The 17198-nt window shown below is 40.2% G+C and overlaps 1 protein-coding gene and 1 long non-coding RNA gene across 3 annotated transcripts in view; one reads left to right on the top strand and one right to left on the bottom strand.

Annotated features, from left to right (window-relative positions):
- Positions 1-4218, top strand: part of LOC119913176 — a 261699-nt gene extending 257481 nt beyond the window's left edge. Inside the window, exon 8 of the long non-coding RNA XR_005446401.1 lies at positions 3956-4218. This is a non-coding gene — a long non-coding RNA (uncharacterized LOC119913176). The remainder of the gene's footprint in view (positions 1-3955) is intronic.
- The window catches only part of exoc6b (exocyst complex component 6B), a 104647-nt gene continuing 88123 nt past the window's right edge, over positions 675-17198 (bottom strand). For both annotated transcript variants that reach the window (XM_038732506.1, XM_038732507.1), the window contains 2 exons: positions 5500-5612; positions 675-3576 (listed from right to left, as the gene is read on the bottom strand). In XM_038732506.1, coding sequence (XP_038588434.1) covers positions 3450-3576; positions 5500-5612 — 240 coding nt within the window. In that variant the 3' untranslated portion in view covers positions 675-3449. The remainder of the gene's footprint in view (positions 3577-5499; positions 5613-17198) is intronic.

Below are 17198 nucleotides of genomic sequence, written 5' to 3' on the forward strand. Positions count from 1 at the left end.
ATATACATTAAAGTCAGGTCCATCTCAACCACTGACAACATCAAAAGGCTGCTAACATGTCAACAATTTATTATTATTTTGGTTGTTAAAACAGCTGTGCTAAAAGCCCAATGTGACCTTTGAGAGAAGAAAAAACTTTGTGTTCCTGTTACAAATGAAACGTTGAATTCTTAATCAATAAAACAGTATTGCTCAAATCAATACACTTGGTCTGATATGACCAGTAGCTAATGGCGGCTAATGATAGAAAACTTTAGATAGTTTTCATATATGTTATATTATACAAGTATACTCTATGCTTTACAAATATTTTTTTAGTATGCTGACTTTGACTCTCCTCCACCTGTGCTGCTACCGTAGCTTTTTAGCTTTAGCATTATCTCATAATTGTCACTTGTAGCTGCTGTTCATCAAGTTAGCTACCATAGTCTCTGTTTAAGTACAGCTGGCAGACAAAACTTAAGTGTTTTACTTAAATAATATTTGAATGCAAACCTTTTGCTTGTAACAGAGTATTTTAGTTAGTTTAGTTAACCAGAGCAAATACCCAGCAGGCCCATTTAGCAAACAACTGATTTCTGGTTAATCTCTATTTATAAATTAGCTGGACATGATCTAACGTTACCTTGATGTGACAGAAGAAACTTCAAAAGAATAACAGTCAAGACACAATATTCTCGACAGTTTAACATTTATTCCATATTTGTTTGTTGGCTTTTGTAGCAACTGTATTAGTATTTTACTTTCATTCATTAGTGGTTTAATACAACAGCATGTACAGTGCTTCTGTCTCAGCAACGATTTCTGCTTACACAATACAAAACAAAGTAACAATGACATCTGCAGCCTGAGGACTCTGGACCCCGACACTCATGCAGGAGAACAGGTGACCGGAGGGTTGTAAGTTTGAATGCCTTGCTTGTGCTCTCAAGCAAGGAATTTAATAAGTGGAGCAGCTCATTGGCCAAAAGTAAGATCATTTTGCAACAAAAAAAAAACTAGCATGAGGAATATTTTTCTTCATTTTTAATGTGCATTTAAGTGCACTTTATTCCCCAAAGGAAAAGAAACGCTTTTTTTAAATTCACATCTCAAAGTTGCGTGAAAACCTCCCCATCTAAATAGTTAAGAGATACCAAGTCCTAGTTCTGAGAAACAGACCTTAATTTTACAAGAAAACTTATCTAATTCTTAAAAATCTCATACATAATGAAATTTCAGGTTGTAAGTTATGATAGAGCCACTGATCAGTCATCATGTCTAATCTAAAAATTATTGTTATAGAGTACTACTCAGATAAAAGCAAATAAGAGTGTGTAGCTTCATAATTTGTCACAGAAAAGGTAAAATAACAAATAGACCTCCAGGACACTGTCAGAGTGGTTGAAAGCTCTGCAAAAAGCTAGCAAGTGGACTTTGAGTTAAGACTTATTTTTGGCCAGACATCCAAAATTTTATTTTATTACTGTAAATCCGGTGTGGACGTTCAGAGTCCAAATGCCGCAGTGTTGCCTCTTTATTGGCAGGAAAACAAATAACACAAAATACAGCAAAGGCACATTCAATACCGACGGCCCCATTCCCTTACTAACACCTAAAAATGATACACAGCTAAGGATGGATGAAAACACACACAAAAAACATACACATCCATGAATGCACACGTTTGATTTCACAGTGCCGGCATGCACAAGTGAACACAAACACAACATGATGTCGCTCAGTAAATCAGACATCAACCGACTGAATGTCCTCTGTGCAGCAGAGAGGAAGAGGAAGACTTGAATTCCCTTCTGACACACACTGTAGGTTTGAATCCCTTTATAAAGCGCCATGAAACGAACACACACGCGCGCGCACACGCACACAGCTGTAGTTTCCAATGCTATTATTGCACCCAAGTTCAAGAAAAAAAAGCAATACCAAGCAAAGAGACCCATACTAGTAAAAAAAAAATCTCGTGAAAATGTAATTATGTGCTGTGTTTCAACTAAACAAACCTTTGTGGCCATGCTACACACACACACGCTCAGCTTGGCATATGTTTATGGGAGACAAAAGTGTGCGCTCTCGGCCTTAGTACAACGGTTTGTATACAAATTAGTTACTTTCTAGTCAACCAGGCAAACTAAACTATACGCCTTGAGCATCCCCAGTTATTTATACATGAAGAGTAGAAAATGCTCAACCCCCCTTCTCCCATTCAAATATGATCGTTTTGCTGAAAGAAGAGGAATGGGTTGCCATGTTTGGACAACAACCCTCCCTTTTGAATCCCAAACACTAAGAGGGGGTTGCCATATCTGAGCATTGAAATTCAAGTGTTTGCAGGTTGTGTATTAAGTTGGGAAAAGGGTTGCCATGTTGTGTGAATATCCCCCCCTTTTTTAGACAATAAGGGATACTCGAGTAACATTCTATAAATTCGCAACCAATATCTACTTTCCCTCCCCCCTCCCAAACCTGATTTGAACTTCAGCGTTTTTCTGGTTGCAATATTAAAACGTGAAAAAAAATGACAATCTGCCACAGAAGACGACCCTCCCTGATGTACATTCACTACGCTATGTCATTGTGCCACAGTGAGGGAGAGCAACGTGGAAGACCTTAAAGGTTCTCATGTGATAGAGGAGAAAAAATTCAGACTGCCTAACCAGCCAGTTAGATTTCAGAAAAGGGAAATAAGGAGGCTTGTGGTAAAAAGAATAATCTCTGAAAATGCGAGTTCTTATGAAAACACCACAAAGTTAACGTGTTCCCACCCTGTAGACCCACAAATACAACAACAAGCCCCGACAGCATCCACAAACTGAAGCAACAAGTAGAGCAACAGAGTTAGGTCACTGCATTTGTGTATTTATTTATAATATGGTATTCACTACTGTTCCTCGCTGTTCTTGCTTGTTTTTCTACTTGATAACCACATATTTTCACTGACATATGCTATGTTAACTTTTATGGTCTGAATGTTTAGAGAGAGCTTTCTTCCCTTTCTTGTCTTCACCTAATAAGACTACTCAGTTAGATTCAGGGCGTGAATTTGAAGGTGATAACTGGAGAGCCTCCGTTTATTTTTGTTTTCGTTTAAAGATTAATGTTCAGCTCATTTGCAACAACCAAGAACATTTAGGTGAGTTTCACATATCCTTGTATTCAGTCAGTAAGACGTAACAGGCCAGGAAGTACGGTCACTTGAGGCCTGATAACAAGTCAGATAGCGGAGAGATAAAGTGAAAGGCGAGCTGTCACACTCCAAGCGTAAAGATTATGTTAGAGCTTGCTATCCAGTGAGCTTGTTGCAGGTTTAGACTGGTTGTTAAAGACGACCAATAAGAACCGGTTGTGGCCGTTGGAAGTTCTGTGGAGTACAGGTTAAGGTGCATAGATCAGCCAATGGTTGTAGGGTTGAACAGATCAATGGTGTCTGTTCATCAGGCTGGTGGCTCGCTCTAGGCGTGGTGCTGTGCGATGAGGTTGCGTAGCTGTTTGATGATGGTGTCGATCAGTTTCTGTCTGTCTCTGTCCGTCTTCCTGAACTGGGCGAAGACGTTGTTCTTCCTGCTCGTCTCCCTCATCCTGGAGACAGAGAAGAAGAAGCAGGGACGGATGGAGAAACAGAGGAAGAGAGATGGGGAAAAATAGGGATAAGAGAAAGAAATGGTGGTTATAAAGGAAGAGAAAGAAAGTGAGGACAAAGACAAAGAATGGCCTGTTTTAGTATTTCACATTTTAATAATATAATTTTTTTGGTTTCCATTCTCTGAGTTTAAATGCTGTAATTAAGGGAAACACACACACAAGTGCATTTTGTATGAGCATGCTCAGTACAGTCACATCTCTGCTACAGTCACCTGTTAAAGAAGAAAAAAAAAAAAACAACGTTTCGGTTTTAAAGATCGGTATGTGTGTGCTCAGTGTCACATGAGACTGTGTGTTTTGTGTTGTGGACCTCCAGGAAGTTCAGGGGCCCAGCAGACCAGACAAGCCCCCAGCAGGCTCCTTCCTCCTGGGCTCAGAGGGACCACCGGGCCCGGGCCCTCTGGAGAGAAAATACTGACCCTGATTAAGGAAGGTCAACTGGACTGTGCTGAACAATGGACAATCATACGACTTTGTGTGTGTGCCTGAAGTCTCGAAACTTTGTGTATAAGCACATGACTATGTGAGAGCTCTCGCAGGATGTAATCCACAAACTCAAATTATAATATTCTGTGTGAACGCAGGTTGTGTGTGTGTCTGTTTTTCGGCAATCTCCGCCGCAGCTCAATAACGATGTACATGATGTGGGTTTTGTTGTAGCGATGACACGAGTTTATTTTGTATTTGTGATGAAGATGTGCTTGCGTTTAGAAATGTAAATCCCCAAAGTGACTTCACACACAAAAAACAACCCACAATTATTTCTCTTTCTTGTATAGACACGCTTTAGTAGTCGTCTAAGTAGTCTGTAGACATGCCAGAATCCAATATTACACACACGCACACCAGAGACAATACTCACGGCTTAAATAACCTGTCAAAACATAACAGAGGGGACAGACGGGAGACAGAAAAGAACATTTGAGACGGAGGTAAAGACGGATGGAGTTCCCAGAAGTTAACTAGCGTTTTAATGATTTTTCACTACCAACAAACCTGTTTATTTATTTCCATTAAAGAAATAGCTCTAAATTTTCCAGCGATACTGCTTCTTTCCAATTATGAGTTGAGAAGATCAATTTTAAGTCTCATGTCAGTATGAAGCTGGAGGTTGTTAGCGTAGCATAAAGACTGGAAACAGCTAGCTTTTCAAATCCCCTCCTCTAAAGCCGACTGATTAGCACGCAGTATCTTGTTTGTTTAATTTGTACCCAAACAGAAATGTAAAAAATGTGCTGGCTATAGTGCTGGTTATGGTGGGTGAGCACAGGTTTTGGCTTTGTTTTTGGTCTCTGAGGTTGTCACACTTTGTCCCATCGTTCCTGTGCATTGTAACAAGACACTGTGCAGTCCTGATGTTTGTGAAGAAATAGTTATAGCCTGTAGTCCCCCCCCCCCATTTCTGGCTGGCTAAACAAACAAGATACAATGTTTTAATTAGCGTGGTTTACAGAAGCTTTGGATGCTGAGAGTCACAAACATGGTAGGCATATTTTTGACTTTTGTATAGAGCCTCCTGTTACTCCTGTTTGTACTCTTAACGCTAAGCTAGGCTAACCACATACTAGCTCTAGCTCTGTACTTTGTGCACACATTAACTGATCAATCTATAAAATGCCAATTACGATTTACCTTTACAGTATATTTTATGTCACAACTGATTGAGCAGCAGGAACCAGAGACTATTTGGCAGTTTTGCTTGAGGACAAAAATCATTAATCATTGACTCATTAATCGTTAACTGTTGCCACACTATTTTAATGGATTTAAAGAAGGAAATGAGAAATCCAGGAACAGAAAAACAAGAACCAGGAAAGAGTGACAAACAGTAGACGTATGCATAAATAAAGGACTGCTCACTTCTCCAGCAGGGCCAGTGCGGTGTGTGGGTTGACTCTCAGGTATTTGCAGGTAGGTTTGCCGTAGTCAGCCAGGTAGGTCGACCAATCCCACTGTGTGAACAGGTCCAGTAACTAGACAAACACAGACAGATAGAGAGATTAATGAAAAGCTGGTGACTCGCTGAAACACTCCCAGTTTTGGGGAGATTTAATTAGCTGTTAAGCAGTTAGAACGTAAACACCAAAGTCCCCCAGCAGATCGTTGGCTCAGACGCCAACACGTCAACATGTTGAGTAAGATTTGGTTTACACTGTTTAAAAACAGGAAACTTGTAGCAGCTTCAAAGCTAAAGGAGATTAGTAAAATTTATGAAACTATGATGTTTCCAAAAGTTTATCTTAAGATTCCTGTTTAATTGATCAGCAGCCAAAAATACTGTTTTTATTATGATATAAAACCTCCAAATTCAATAAAAATGATAATGGCATTTTTGACCATATAGCATGTCAGTACATTTTCAATAAGATGAAGTACACAGGCTACTTAAATATGGAATATGGAATGTTTAGGGTTAAAATAGTTATAGATTATAACCTAACACTTGATCAAAATGCTGTTTAATAACGAAACTTACAAACTGACTCAAAATCCACAAAATTACAAAACTTTACGCTACTAATGTCAGATTATACGGCCAAATAGCGCCACCTTTATTTTAAATGATTATTACTCACTGAAACATATTTAGGATGAATAAATGATTATCAGCCAAGTTTAAATTACAGTTTGACCCCCTAAGAATTCATTTTTGGGGCGTTATGCTACAGCTTGTGATGCTACAATAACTTCCAGACTACAGATTGCTTTTGATTGAATGGCTTTACATTTTACTGAGGTCTTTGTTACATTTCTTAAGTTTAATGGTGCAACCAAATTCAACAAATCACTAGTTTGAAACTAGCTAAGACAGCAAACCCAAACACAAGAAAAGTTATATAGTATATGGTGCCCAGTGCAGTGAGGAATGCACAGACCTGTATATTGGGGAAACCAAACAACCACTACACAAACGCATGACAGAGAAGGACTAACATCTCAGGTCAAGACTCAGCAGTTTACTTACATTCGAAGGATAAGGGATACTATTTTGATGACAACAATGTACGTATTTTGGACGTGGAGGACAGATGGTTCGAAAGAGGAGTCAAAGAAGCCATTTACACCAGAATGAAGATACCATCACTCAACATGGGAATGAGGGCTGAGACACCGCTTATCGCCCACCTACAATGCTGGCCTTTCTTCTCTTCCCAGGAGAGTGAACAAACGCTCACGTTTGACAATGCCAACAATCATCACAACAGCCAGGATCACTACCGAACCAAGCGGTCTCCATCCCCTTGAAAACGACCCCACGGAGCTTAAATGGCTGGACTCTCAGTTGCCCTTGATTATATCCTTCCTTGGAAACTAGCTAAGAGCTACTTTGGAAGGAGTTTACACACAAACTTTGTGATTTACAAATAGCTGGTGCAACCCAATCCTGTTGTTTATGCCAGCATCATAATAGCACTTAAAAGATGACTAATTGACTGATCTCACAGAAATCAACTGGATTTCTCAATTTGTCCTTTAAACTGGATACATTCACATAAACAAACACGAACAAAAAGCAATGGAAGAGAGGAAGAGAAGAAAGGGTAAAAAGCAACTGGAGATTGAAGGAGAGGAGGGTGAAGTCTTCCTCTAAATGATCCACATTTGATACTGTTGCATAACCTGCTGCTGCCCTGCTGAACTCTACCTAACACACACACACACACACACACACACACACACACACACACACACACACACACACACACACACACACACACACACACACACACAGAAACAGGTCCAGGCAGGCAAACCCGTAAACCTGCAGACAAACACACACACTGTCTCTCTATCTCTGTCTGTAAAACACACACACACACACACACACATATGAGTAGGGAGCCCCAGTGAACTCTGGGTAACACCAAACACACACACAGATCCAGAGAGAGAAACCATATGTGAGCGAGGGATGAGAGAAGAGGAGGGAGGGATGGAGAGCAAAACCACATGTGGGGGAGAAAATAGGACAGAAAATGAGAGAGTAAAGATGGAAAAAGACACAGATGGAGAGAAATGGGTAACAGCGCAGAGAGGGACAGAGAGAGAGAGAGAAGGGGTAAAGGAAGGGCAGATGAAGATGGATAGATAATAGTGAGAGAAGGGGGCGGACGAGTGTCGGCCGATGGAGGTGCGCCATTAGGCAGACAGGAAGGAGCAAAAGGAGGAAAGAAGACGTGGGTGACATTTTGAAAGATTGGAGAGGAGTGACTGAATGATTGAGGAAGGCTGATTAATGGGGTTTCCTTTTCATACAAATTTTGCCACCAGTTTTGTCGTTGCTGAGTTTTACTCCTGCTCAGTCAACAGCATGATGCCTAACTTTTGTCCTACTGACGACACAACATATGGCTGTTCAACAGGACACAGAATAACGTCTATTTACTCAACCAATTGGGACGCAGGATTTGTGGCACTTTAGGAGTGATGTGATCTTGAAAATCTCTCTTTTCAGCATTTATTGATAGATGATGTGTTCAACAAGCAGCCATCTGATTCAGATCTTTATTGTTTGTGAAATCTGTATTGCATTTGCGTTTGCTAGGCAGAAACACGGTTAAAATATAACTACTTGTGTGTTCACACAGCTTAAGCGCGATGTGCGACAGTAATAAATGTCTGTGCAAAACAGCGTGCTATATAGTTATATGGATTAAATGAAGCCTCGATGCAAAGAATTTGCGTTGATACATTGTAGTTATCGAACTGTTTCAGCCCAAATTGATAGTACTAATACTAAAGCTTACACTGAGTATTAGAGCATTAGATCACATTCTGGGCATATGAACACTCTTCTTAGTGCTTAGTTATTCTGTTGTGTTCATGCATACAGAGATCACCTCATCTTTTACACAATACATCTTTTAATTTGCTAATAAAATAATGTGATTAAGCAGTTCACAGAATAGTAGAAACTAATGCTTCATCTTCAGCAAATCACTTAGTGGTAATGTAAACATATCAAGAAGTGGCCTATTATTGATCATAAATCATGACACATTGCACTACATTGCTTTAAACAATAAAAAGCATCAATATCTTTATCTATACTGGTGTTTCTCTCGCTAATATTTATTGGTATTGGATCAAAACTACAATTTTGTGGTAGTGCTAACTCCTAGTCCTCCACATCCTTAAGAGAGTAATTTAATGCCAAACTGAGAAGCAGTGTTTCGTAGCCCTCTCTGGCTGAAAGTCTACCTCTGACACCCAGCATCACTGATGGGTGTGGTAGGAGTACACTGTAACATCACTGCAGCAAGATGAGAAGTAGACCCACAGGAGATCAGCGGATTTAACATCAAAACAAGTGCTTATACTTGTTAAATAATTTTAAACTCATCTAGTTAAGAACGCAAATTTTTCAACCTGGATATTATTTTCACAATGTCACCATCACATCATCAAACTATGCTTTATTGTCTGTGACTAACTAGTACAACATGTATTGAAATTGGTCCAGTACTGAGCAGGCGCGCTGCAATCCGCAACAGCGAAACAGAACCTTTTGTTTAACTAGAAACAGTCGCTATATCGCCACCGTCAAAGCCACCAGACTCCATTAATTAAAACAGTAATTTTTTACTATGTAGGCTATAAAATGGTGGAATAAACACGGTGGAGGTAATGGCTAATTATGTAAGCACTCAGAATAGAAACATGTTACTTTATGACACCAGACAACAAAACAAGGGCATTAACATCCAATGTCAGAAGGTCCCTTATTCATTTGGACTAAATCAACGAGTTGGATCATGGTGTACATTTACACCAATTTAATGAGTAAAGGCTTTTACCTGAATTCACCTCATCAGAGCTATTCACAAAAACAGGAAGTGTCCTAAATATTTTCTGCGTTCACCATAGACTTACTAGACCTGATGTTTCCCCTTACTCCGGCTTTAGAGGGAGACTACAAGAAGAATGGCTGATTTGGACTTCCTGATCTTTACCTCCCTCCTTCCCACACCTCCCTCCCTCCCTCAGGTCCTTTCACTTCTGTATTCATCTCTCTCTCTCTCTCTCTCTCTCTCCTTTGTCCCCGAGTTCACCCATGCACGGCCGAGGTTTGACCTGCTAATCTTCCCATATAAACAAGTCCAAACACACACAGCATGAAAACAGGCTACATTTGCACACACACAAATAAAGGCAGTTACATAAAGCACAAATATCACCCTGCTGTGAGGTTCTGTGAACAAATCTGTCAGCTAATTAGGTACAGACACATGAGAAAGTATGAGTGTTAGCACGGTAAACACGCAAACACACATATACTCACACACAAGCTGTTTATGATGGTGTTTGTCCAAATGTCACCATTTGCTTGTGTGCAGCCAGTTATTTGTGTTTTCTCGCTCTGTGTGTGTGTGTGTGTGTGTGTGTGGTAAATACTAGGTGAAGGCATTCCAGATAAGGACAGATACTGCAGCTGTCTGTTGAGAGGAAGTACTTCTGAAAAGCCGTGTTAACACACACTCACGCAAACAAGATGTAGTCAGTAGGCAGACAATATTCAGCAATACACATATTCTTACACACACACACACACACACACACACACACACACACGCGTATAGATAAGCTGGAGGCTGCGGTCCATGAGATTTTCATGTTATCTGAGATTTTCATGTTATCTGAGATCGGATCGCTTTCTTTACTCTGGAATCACGCTCAGTACATCTTCATCTCTAGTTCGGTCTATTTTCCACCCACTATCGCTCTTGTATTGAAGATAACAACAAAAATGTTCCACAAAAAGATTATGACTAGGTGTGAGAATGAAAAAGGGAGGAGCGGAAGAGGAGTGTGAAAAGGAAAAGGAAAAGGAAAGAAGGTTGTGTTACGAAAGATAAGAGAATAAAGTTAAAGAGGAGAAAGAAAGACAGAACAATGGGAAGTAAGGTAATGCCTGGTGAACTCAAATCTTAACAGATTTTAAAAATAACGACAGAATTAACCAAGAAATTTTATATTCTAATCTGCAGGCCCACACATGTTTGTGCTAAACAATTTTACACTGCCGGGTCCGGGTATCTGACAGAAACTCGCGTGATCGAATGTGACTTCAGACATAAACACGCATGGAGGCAGACAGTCATTCTCAGCTGGTTGCACTTGTGTGCACTATATTTTGTGCAGAAAAACAAACAAAAAAAGGGAATAAAACTGTGGATGAACTGAGGAAGTCATGGGACGAGGGAATCAGCATGATTTATACATTTTATAGTGCACGCAAAAACACATTGCGCTTAGTGGCTGTTGCGGGTTTCTGATCGGAGGATACCAGATTTAAATTGTATGATTTTAAACAGGGGAGCCTCCAGTCCAGTCGGCACCCTCTCACACTACAGGATCATTTGGCTTGATTATCAGTTAAGACCAGCCTCGGTTCAGAAACGCCCCCGCGATTGTCAGGATGGGTTAATTGGACCCCAAAATCAACCAAATTATCCTCTAGTGTGCAGCCAGCATAAATGAAGAAGTAGATGAGAGGAAATGTGGAGCTGAGTAAGAAAAAACAAGGATATGAGACAAGGGGAGAGTAAACCCTGTGTTTTTATTTTCTATTTCACCCTTTCCAAAATTATATTTTAATGTGTATTTTTTCAATTTCCCTATGTTGCTTTTATGTTTAATGTAAATCACTTTCAATTGCCTTGTTGTTGAAATGTGCTATACAAATAAACTTGCCTAAAGGAGTGAGAAGAGAAGAAAACAGAGAAGAGGAGAACACAAAGATAAATAAAGGCTAAGTCAAGAGAACAGAAAAGGACAGGAGCGAAGAAAGGTAAGAAGAGAGAGGAACACAAAACAAAAAGGGGTGGAGAAGGAGGGAAGAGGAGGAAAGAGCAGAAAAGGCAAAAGGGGCACCGAGAGTTTTGGGTGAACTTGAGGTCAGTAGGTAAAGTTTGGTTGGAGGAGTGATGGAGGGTAAGAGCAGTAGGAGAAGTGCAGCACGAAGGGAGGAGGAGGAGGAGGAGGAGGAGGAGAGGCAGATAAGACTGATGGAAATGGAAAAGAGAAGGAGAAAAAAAAGAAAAAGAAGGGGAGAGAGCATGGGCTTTCCAAAAAAAAAAAAAAAAAGAGCCGCACGCGAGCCAGCAGGTCCTCCTGGCAAACACACACACACACACACACACCTGACCCCCGATTCACCCTAAACACACACACAGAGAAAACGGCAGGTCTCTCTCTTCACCTCTCGCTGAACTTCTCTCTCCGTCTCGCTCCCCCTCTCTCACCTCTCCGTGACCTCCCCTGTGCTATCGCTCCTGTCTCCTCTCACACACACACACACACACACACACACACTGATTATTGCTTCCTCTTATTCTTCTAGGGGGGACGAGCAGAAAAACAGCGTGACGTGTTACCCTCACATTTCTTGTTTGTTTTCTCATTTCTCCTCCGCTAATGGGGTCCCCCCCCTCCTCCCCTTCTCTTTTTGATTCGACTTTTACTTTCTCTCCCTTCTCCTGCTCCCTCTCTTCGTAACGTTCAATCAATCCCTCCGTTCATTCCTTTCTCTTCCATACCTTTTCTTGTTTTCCTTCCCCACTTTCTCCTTTTTTCTCATCTTCTCCATGTCAAATTTACTCCTTTCCATCACTCATCCCTTTATCTGTTCTCTCCCTTTTCTCTGAATTTCAACTGTATCTCTTCTTTTATCTTTATATCCCTCTTTTCCATCTCTAGTTGCACTCACCTAACTTTTCCCTCCTTTATTTTCCTTTCTCTCTGTACTCCCCCCACCTTTACCTGCTCTTCCTCCTTTCCTTCTCTCTCCAGTTCCCCTCTTCCAGTTTTATTTGTCCCCCTAATTTCATACTCCTCCTGTCTCTTCTCCTTCATCTCTTCCCTTTCTTTTTTACCTCCTCTCTTCCCATTTTCCATCTCTCTATTTCAACTTTATTCCAGTTATCTTTCCATCTCTCCTTTCCATCTCATTGTTGCACCCCACCACCTCTCGCTCTCAGCTTCATTCATTTACATCCTCTTCCACATTTATTTCTCTATTCTCCATTTTTCTTTCTACTCTTCTTAATTTCACTCCATCTTTCTTCCCTCCCTTATTTCCTTCTATTTGAACTCCCATTTCTCCCTCTCCTCATCCTATTTTCCGCCCTTCCTCCCCCTCACCTCATTCTTGCCAAGTCAACTTTACTCCTTCATTTCCCAATCCCTTCTTTCTTTCCCTCTGCATCCATACCTCTTCTCCTCCCCCTCCTCCCTCTCAGTGTTTAGTAGACTTGTTAATGGTTATTCCGGCTGTAGGAAGGATTTATTTGTTTGGGACCGTTGGGGAATTGCCGTGTTCCCATTCCTAATAGCCAAACATCAGGGTCACCCAGAATTCATCATGTTTACACTCTGCAAGCACACACAGGTTGTGATTATGTGATGTTTCTGTTATGAAGCAAAGACATTTGTGACCAAACACTGGGAGCCAAATATCATTTATCTTTACAGGAGAGGGAGTTTATTTTGAAACTCTTCTTCTTCTCGATTGCTTCATTATTATCTCTCTATTCTGTCTCTGCTCTCTCTCTCAGCCGTCTGTCTGCTTCTAAATTTGACAGACAAGAGGTCGAAGGTCACTAAAAGCAGCGAAAGTGCATTCGACTTTTATCAAGAAAAGCAGCCATTTTGGCACCCGTCTATCTCTGAGGAACACCTTCCTCCATCCATCAATCATCCATCCATTTATCTGCTGCACTTTCCAGAGATCAGATCTCGCTTTCTCCAGCCGTGGTGGCATCGCTGCTCAAGAACACGGACTGTTTCTTTACTCCAAACAAAATGACAGATCCAACGGAAGACCAAGCTGACAGCAAACATAAAAGCTTTCATGGCGAATGAATGGCTGCCAAGTCTACATTTCTCTCTTGCTTTGACATCTGTCTGTCGTCAGCCATCACTCCCTCCTCAACTAAATCCACATTTGAGATCAGAGTTCAAAGGTCACCACCGGCACAGAGAGTCCACACTGACACCTGTCAATCAAGTCTGTCTGTCTGGACTATGTTTAAGGTCAAAGAGAAACGAAAAAAATGAAAAGTAAACGTCTTGGCTTGTTTGTGGAGGAAAATAAGGACGGAGCATCTTGACACGTGTCCGTCACGGTGGTCATCTCTCTCCCTCCAACGAGTTAAGACTTCACTAAAAGCAGAGAAAGTAGTTTTCACTGTTAACAGCAACACTTGACTGTCATCCCTCAATTCCTCCTCCTCCCTTCCAGACGCAATCTCGGTCTTTGTTTCTCTTTGCTCATATCTCTCTCTCTCCATCTTTCAGTCTCTTCCAGGTTTCAGGGTTGGAAGGTCACTAAAAAGAGTTTTTCCTCATGTCCAGAAAAAAAGATTACTTTTGACACAGTGTCATGATGGCCTGCCACAGGTTTCAAGGACAAAGGTCTCAAAGAGGAGAACAAAAGGGAAAAACAAGACATTTTTCAAGTTTAGACTTCTTTAACAACATATTAAATATTCATATGTTGTTTTGGATGCTATTAATGACTTAATAGGCCTTCAAGTTAGGAATTGTATTAAAGATATTTTACGTTTAGACTTTGAGACATTTTTGAGTTGTTATTTAAAAAAGTAATTAAATGCAAGTTATGTGATTTCTACATTAAAATTGATTCTTTTAACAAACAGTTATTTTGAATCTGCAGATTACATTCTTGATTCCTCAACAGCTGGGTGTATAAAACTTTAGAAAACAATGAAAAATGAAAGATAATGTTATCAAATTTCTCGTTTTGTACAACCAACAGTCCAAAACCCGAAAATATTCAGTTTACTATAATGTTAAGACAAGGAAAAGAAGCAAATTCTCCCATTTAAGAAGCTGGAACCATCAAATGTGCTTTCTCAAACCCGTTCTCACTCCAAAGCCGTCACATATGGTCACATGGTCAAGACCCGCTGGCATCAGTTTATAACCAGACTTTTCACCCAGTGTTGGTTTTCCGTGTAAAACAAAACTTCAACAGTGAATTTTTTTATTTAAGTTACGTAGGCTACATAAGTTGGGTAAGTTACGTAAGTTAAGTTACCTAAGTAACTTACTAAGGGCATTAAAAAGCAACTCCAAAGGGTCTTCATCAAGCGTTGAATCAAGAGTGAAATGTGTTGGCTTGAAAAATTACTTAACAACATTTAACAGATTCTGTCGACCCACTGATCCATTAATCAAGTCATTGTTACAGCGCTATATTTGAGCAAAGTATCAGTAAATGCACAACAGATATCTTGTTATATATGCATATTCTAGGTCTGCAACTTACAGCTATTTCCATTTCAGCCCAAGGTGACATTGTAGCAAGTTGTTCTTTGGTCTGATCACCAATCCAAACACCCAAAATATTTAATTTACAGTGATATAAAACTGAGAAAAGCATGTTTGTAATTTTTTCTAGATAAACTTACAACTTATTGAGTAACAGAAGTGCTGTAGACTTATTTCCTGTCAATAATCTGATCTACCAATCATTTCAGCACTGTCACTATTAAAAACAACTAATCAAAAACATCCCATCCCATGTAAGAACGCTCAGTTAAAAATAGGTGCTGTCTATCTAGATCTGCAAAAGAATCTGACTGACAACCTGCACGAAAAAAGGATTATTACACTTGACCCCAAAGCTGGCTCTTGACCCCTGAAAGCAGGTCAAAGGTCATATTCCTAGGTTATCAGGCAATGCTGTCCTCCACTTTCACTTAAGCTCCACTGAACAAACAGCAGCAGCTGTCTCGCACTTCTTGTCCTTCAGTTTCTTTGTTATATTCTATTTCTTTGCTTTAAAATTCACATTGTGAGTTCTTATAACTAGAACACACAAACTTGGACCATACAGCTCGAACAGAATCGCTCCATATTGAACTATGAATGGAATGAAGTAAGCTTGGATGTTATCACTTCGCAACAGGGAACTAATTTTTCTTTCTTACGGGAGGGCCAAAAATTTAATTAAAACCAAAAGCTTGTATCTTTGTACATCTGCCTGCAGCCTCGTTTCTACGACTGCAGCACACCGCTGCCAGTAACCACAATTCAGCCCAACCTCCACTGTGATACGTCAATGTACATATTCTACTTTATTAATCCACAGTGGGCCAACTGCTCGTCGTGTGCAGGGTAATAAAACACGGAAAAGATAAAATCATGATGCTTTGTCACTCCCTGTAGGGAAGTCTTTCTGTGTTGTTCCCCCACAAAAAGAGGTCAGAGATCAGCTACAGAACAACAGACAGCAAAATGTCAAAAGCTGGTACACTTTAGGCCTCGATTTGGTTGGTGGCACCACAGAGTAACACTCTGGCCAGTAAAAAAGCAAACAGACACAAAGACCAGGCAGCACTTTTTCAACCAACTCTTTCACAGTTGCCTGGCGCATTCAAACTAGCAACTTTCTGGTCAGCAGCCGAAAGGTAAACAAAAGGTAAATGGACTGTACTTGTGTTGTGCCTTTCTAGTCTTCCGAAGCGTCACATTCACCCCGATGCACACCGATGGATGTGGCTGCCATGCATCGTGCTTACTGCACATAAGAAAGGAACTATCCATTCACACATTCATACTATGGTCTGGATACAAACAAATTTGCCATTTTACGCCCATAGTACATAAATATAAAGTACAGACAGAAGATGTCAAGATACGGTAGCCTGGAAGTGCAAATTCAGGGAGGGAAAGCGATTAAATAGCGGTTTTGACGCATTTATTTACGTGTGTGGGCTTTCATAAAATAAAATAACTTGTTTCAATGACAAAAATGTTTAGATGAAAAAAGGATTTAAAACTAATAAATGAACAAAATCTTTCGTTGCATGTTTTCAAACAAGATTAGTGCAACTTTTTACTACTTGGCAAAGTAAGTAAAGAAAGTCTTATTTGAAACTCCTGGAACCCGGCTGTTTGGTAATTTTTTATGCGCAGCGGTATTTTTGTTTTGTATATAGAGTTGTTTGGGCCAGTTTCTATTTCAGTATTAGTAGTGATACTCATAGTTTAGTCATAGTTTCTTTTTAGAGCTTGAAACCGTTGTTGCTCATCTTGGAAAACTCCATCACACTAGGTGCAGTTAATAAGATTTTTTATAGATGAACTTTCACACTCAACCTAAAACTAGTCCTTTTTAATTTTAGTTCAGACTGCAAGGCCGAATCATTTTTTTTTTGCTCATGTGAGACTCAGATCAAATTTCTTTTCTTCTTTTTTTCTCAGATCAGGGCCGGGAGTTCATGCGACTCTGACGTCACTCTAGGGCGACCGTTGTCACAATTCTGCGCTAGACGGAGCCGCAGTGAACGAAAAAGCGCCACAAAAAACATTAAACATGTGGCTCTCAGTCACGTGCATGATTTTTGTCCCGGTGAAAACAGCAGAGAGCGCTGTACAGTACAGTGCCAGAAACAGTAATGGAAAGGACACAAAGTTGTGAACATTTGTCATAAACTCGGGAGATATACAGGAACACACTAGAGTCTGATATGGGCCACATTTTAAAAATAATGTGAACAATAAATCTAAAAAAATCTGATCTGGGCAAT

This window comes from Micropterus salmoides, unplaced genomic scaffold, assembly GCF_014851395.1.
Source record: "Micropterus salmoides isolate LMB-PRFRI ecotype aquatic unplaced genomic scaffold, ASM1485139v1 Ms_hic_scaffold_2, whole genome shotgun sequence".
Lineage (NCBI taxonomy): Eukaryota > Metazoa > Chordata > Actinopteri > Centrarchiformes > Centrarchidae > Micropterus > Micropterus salmoides.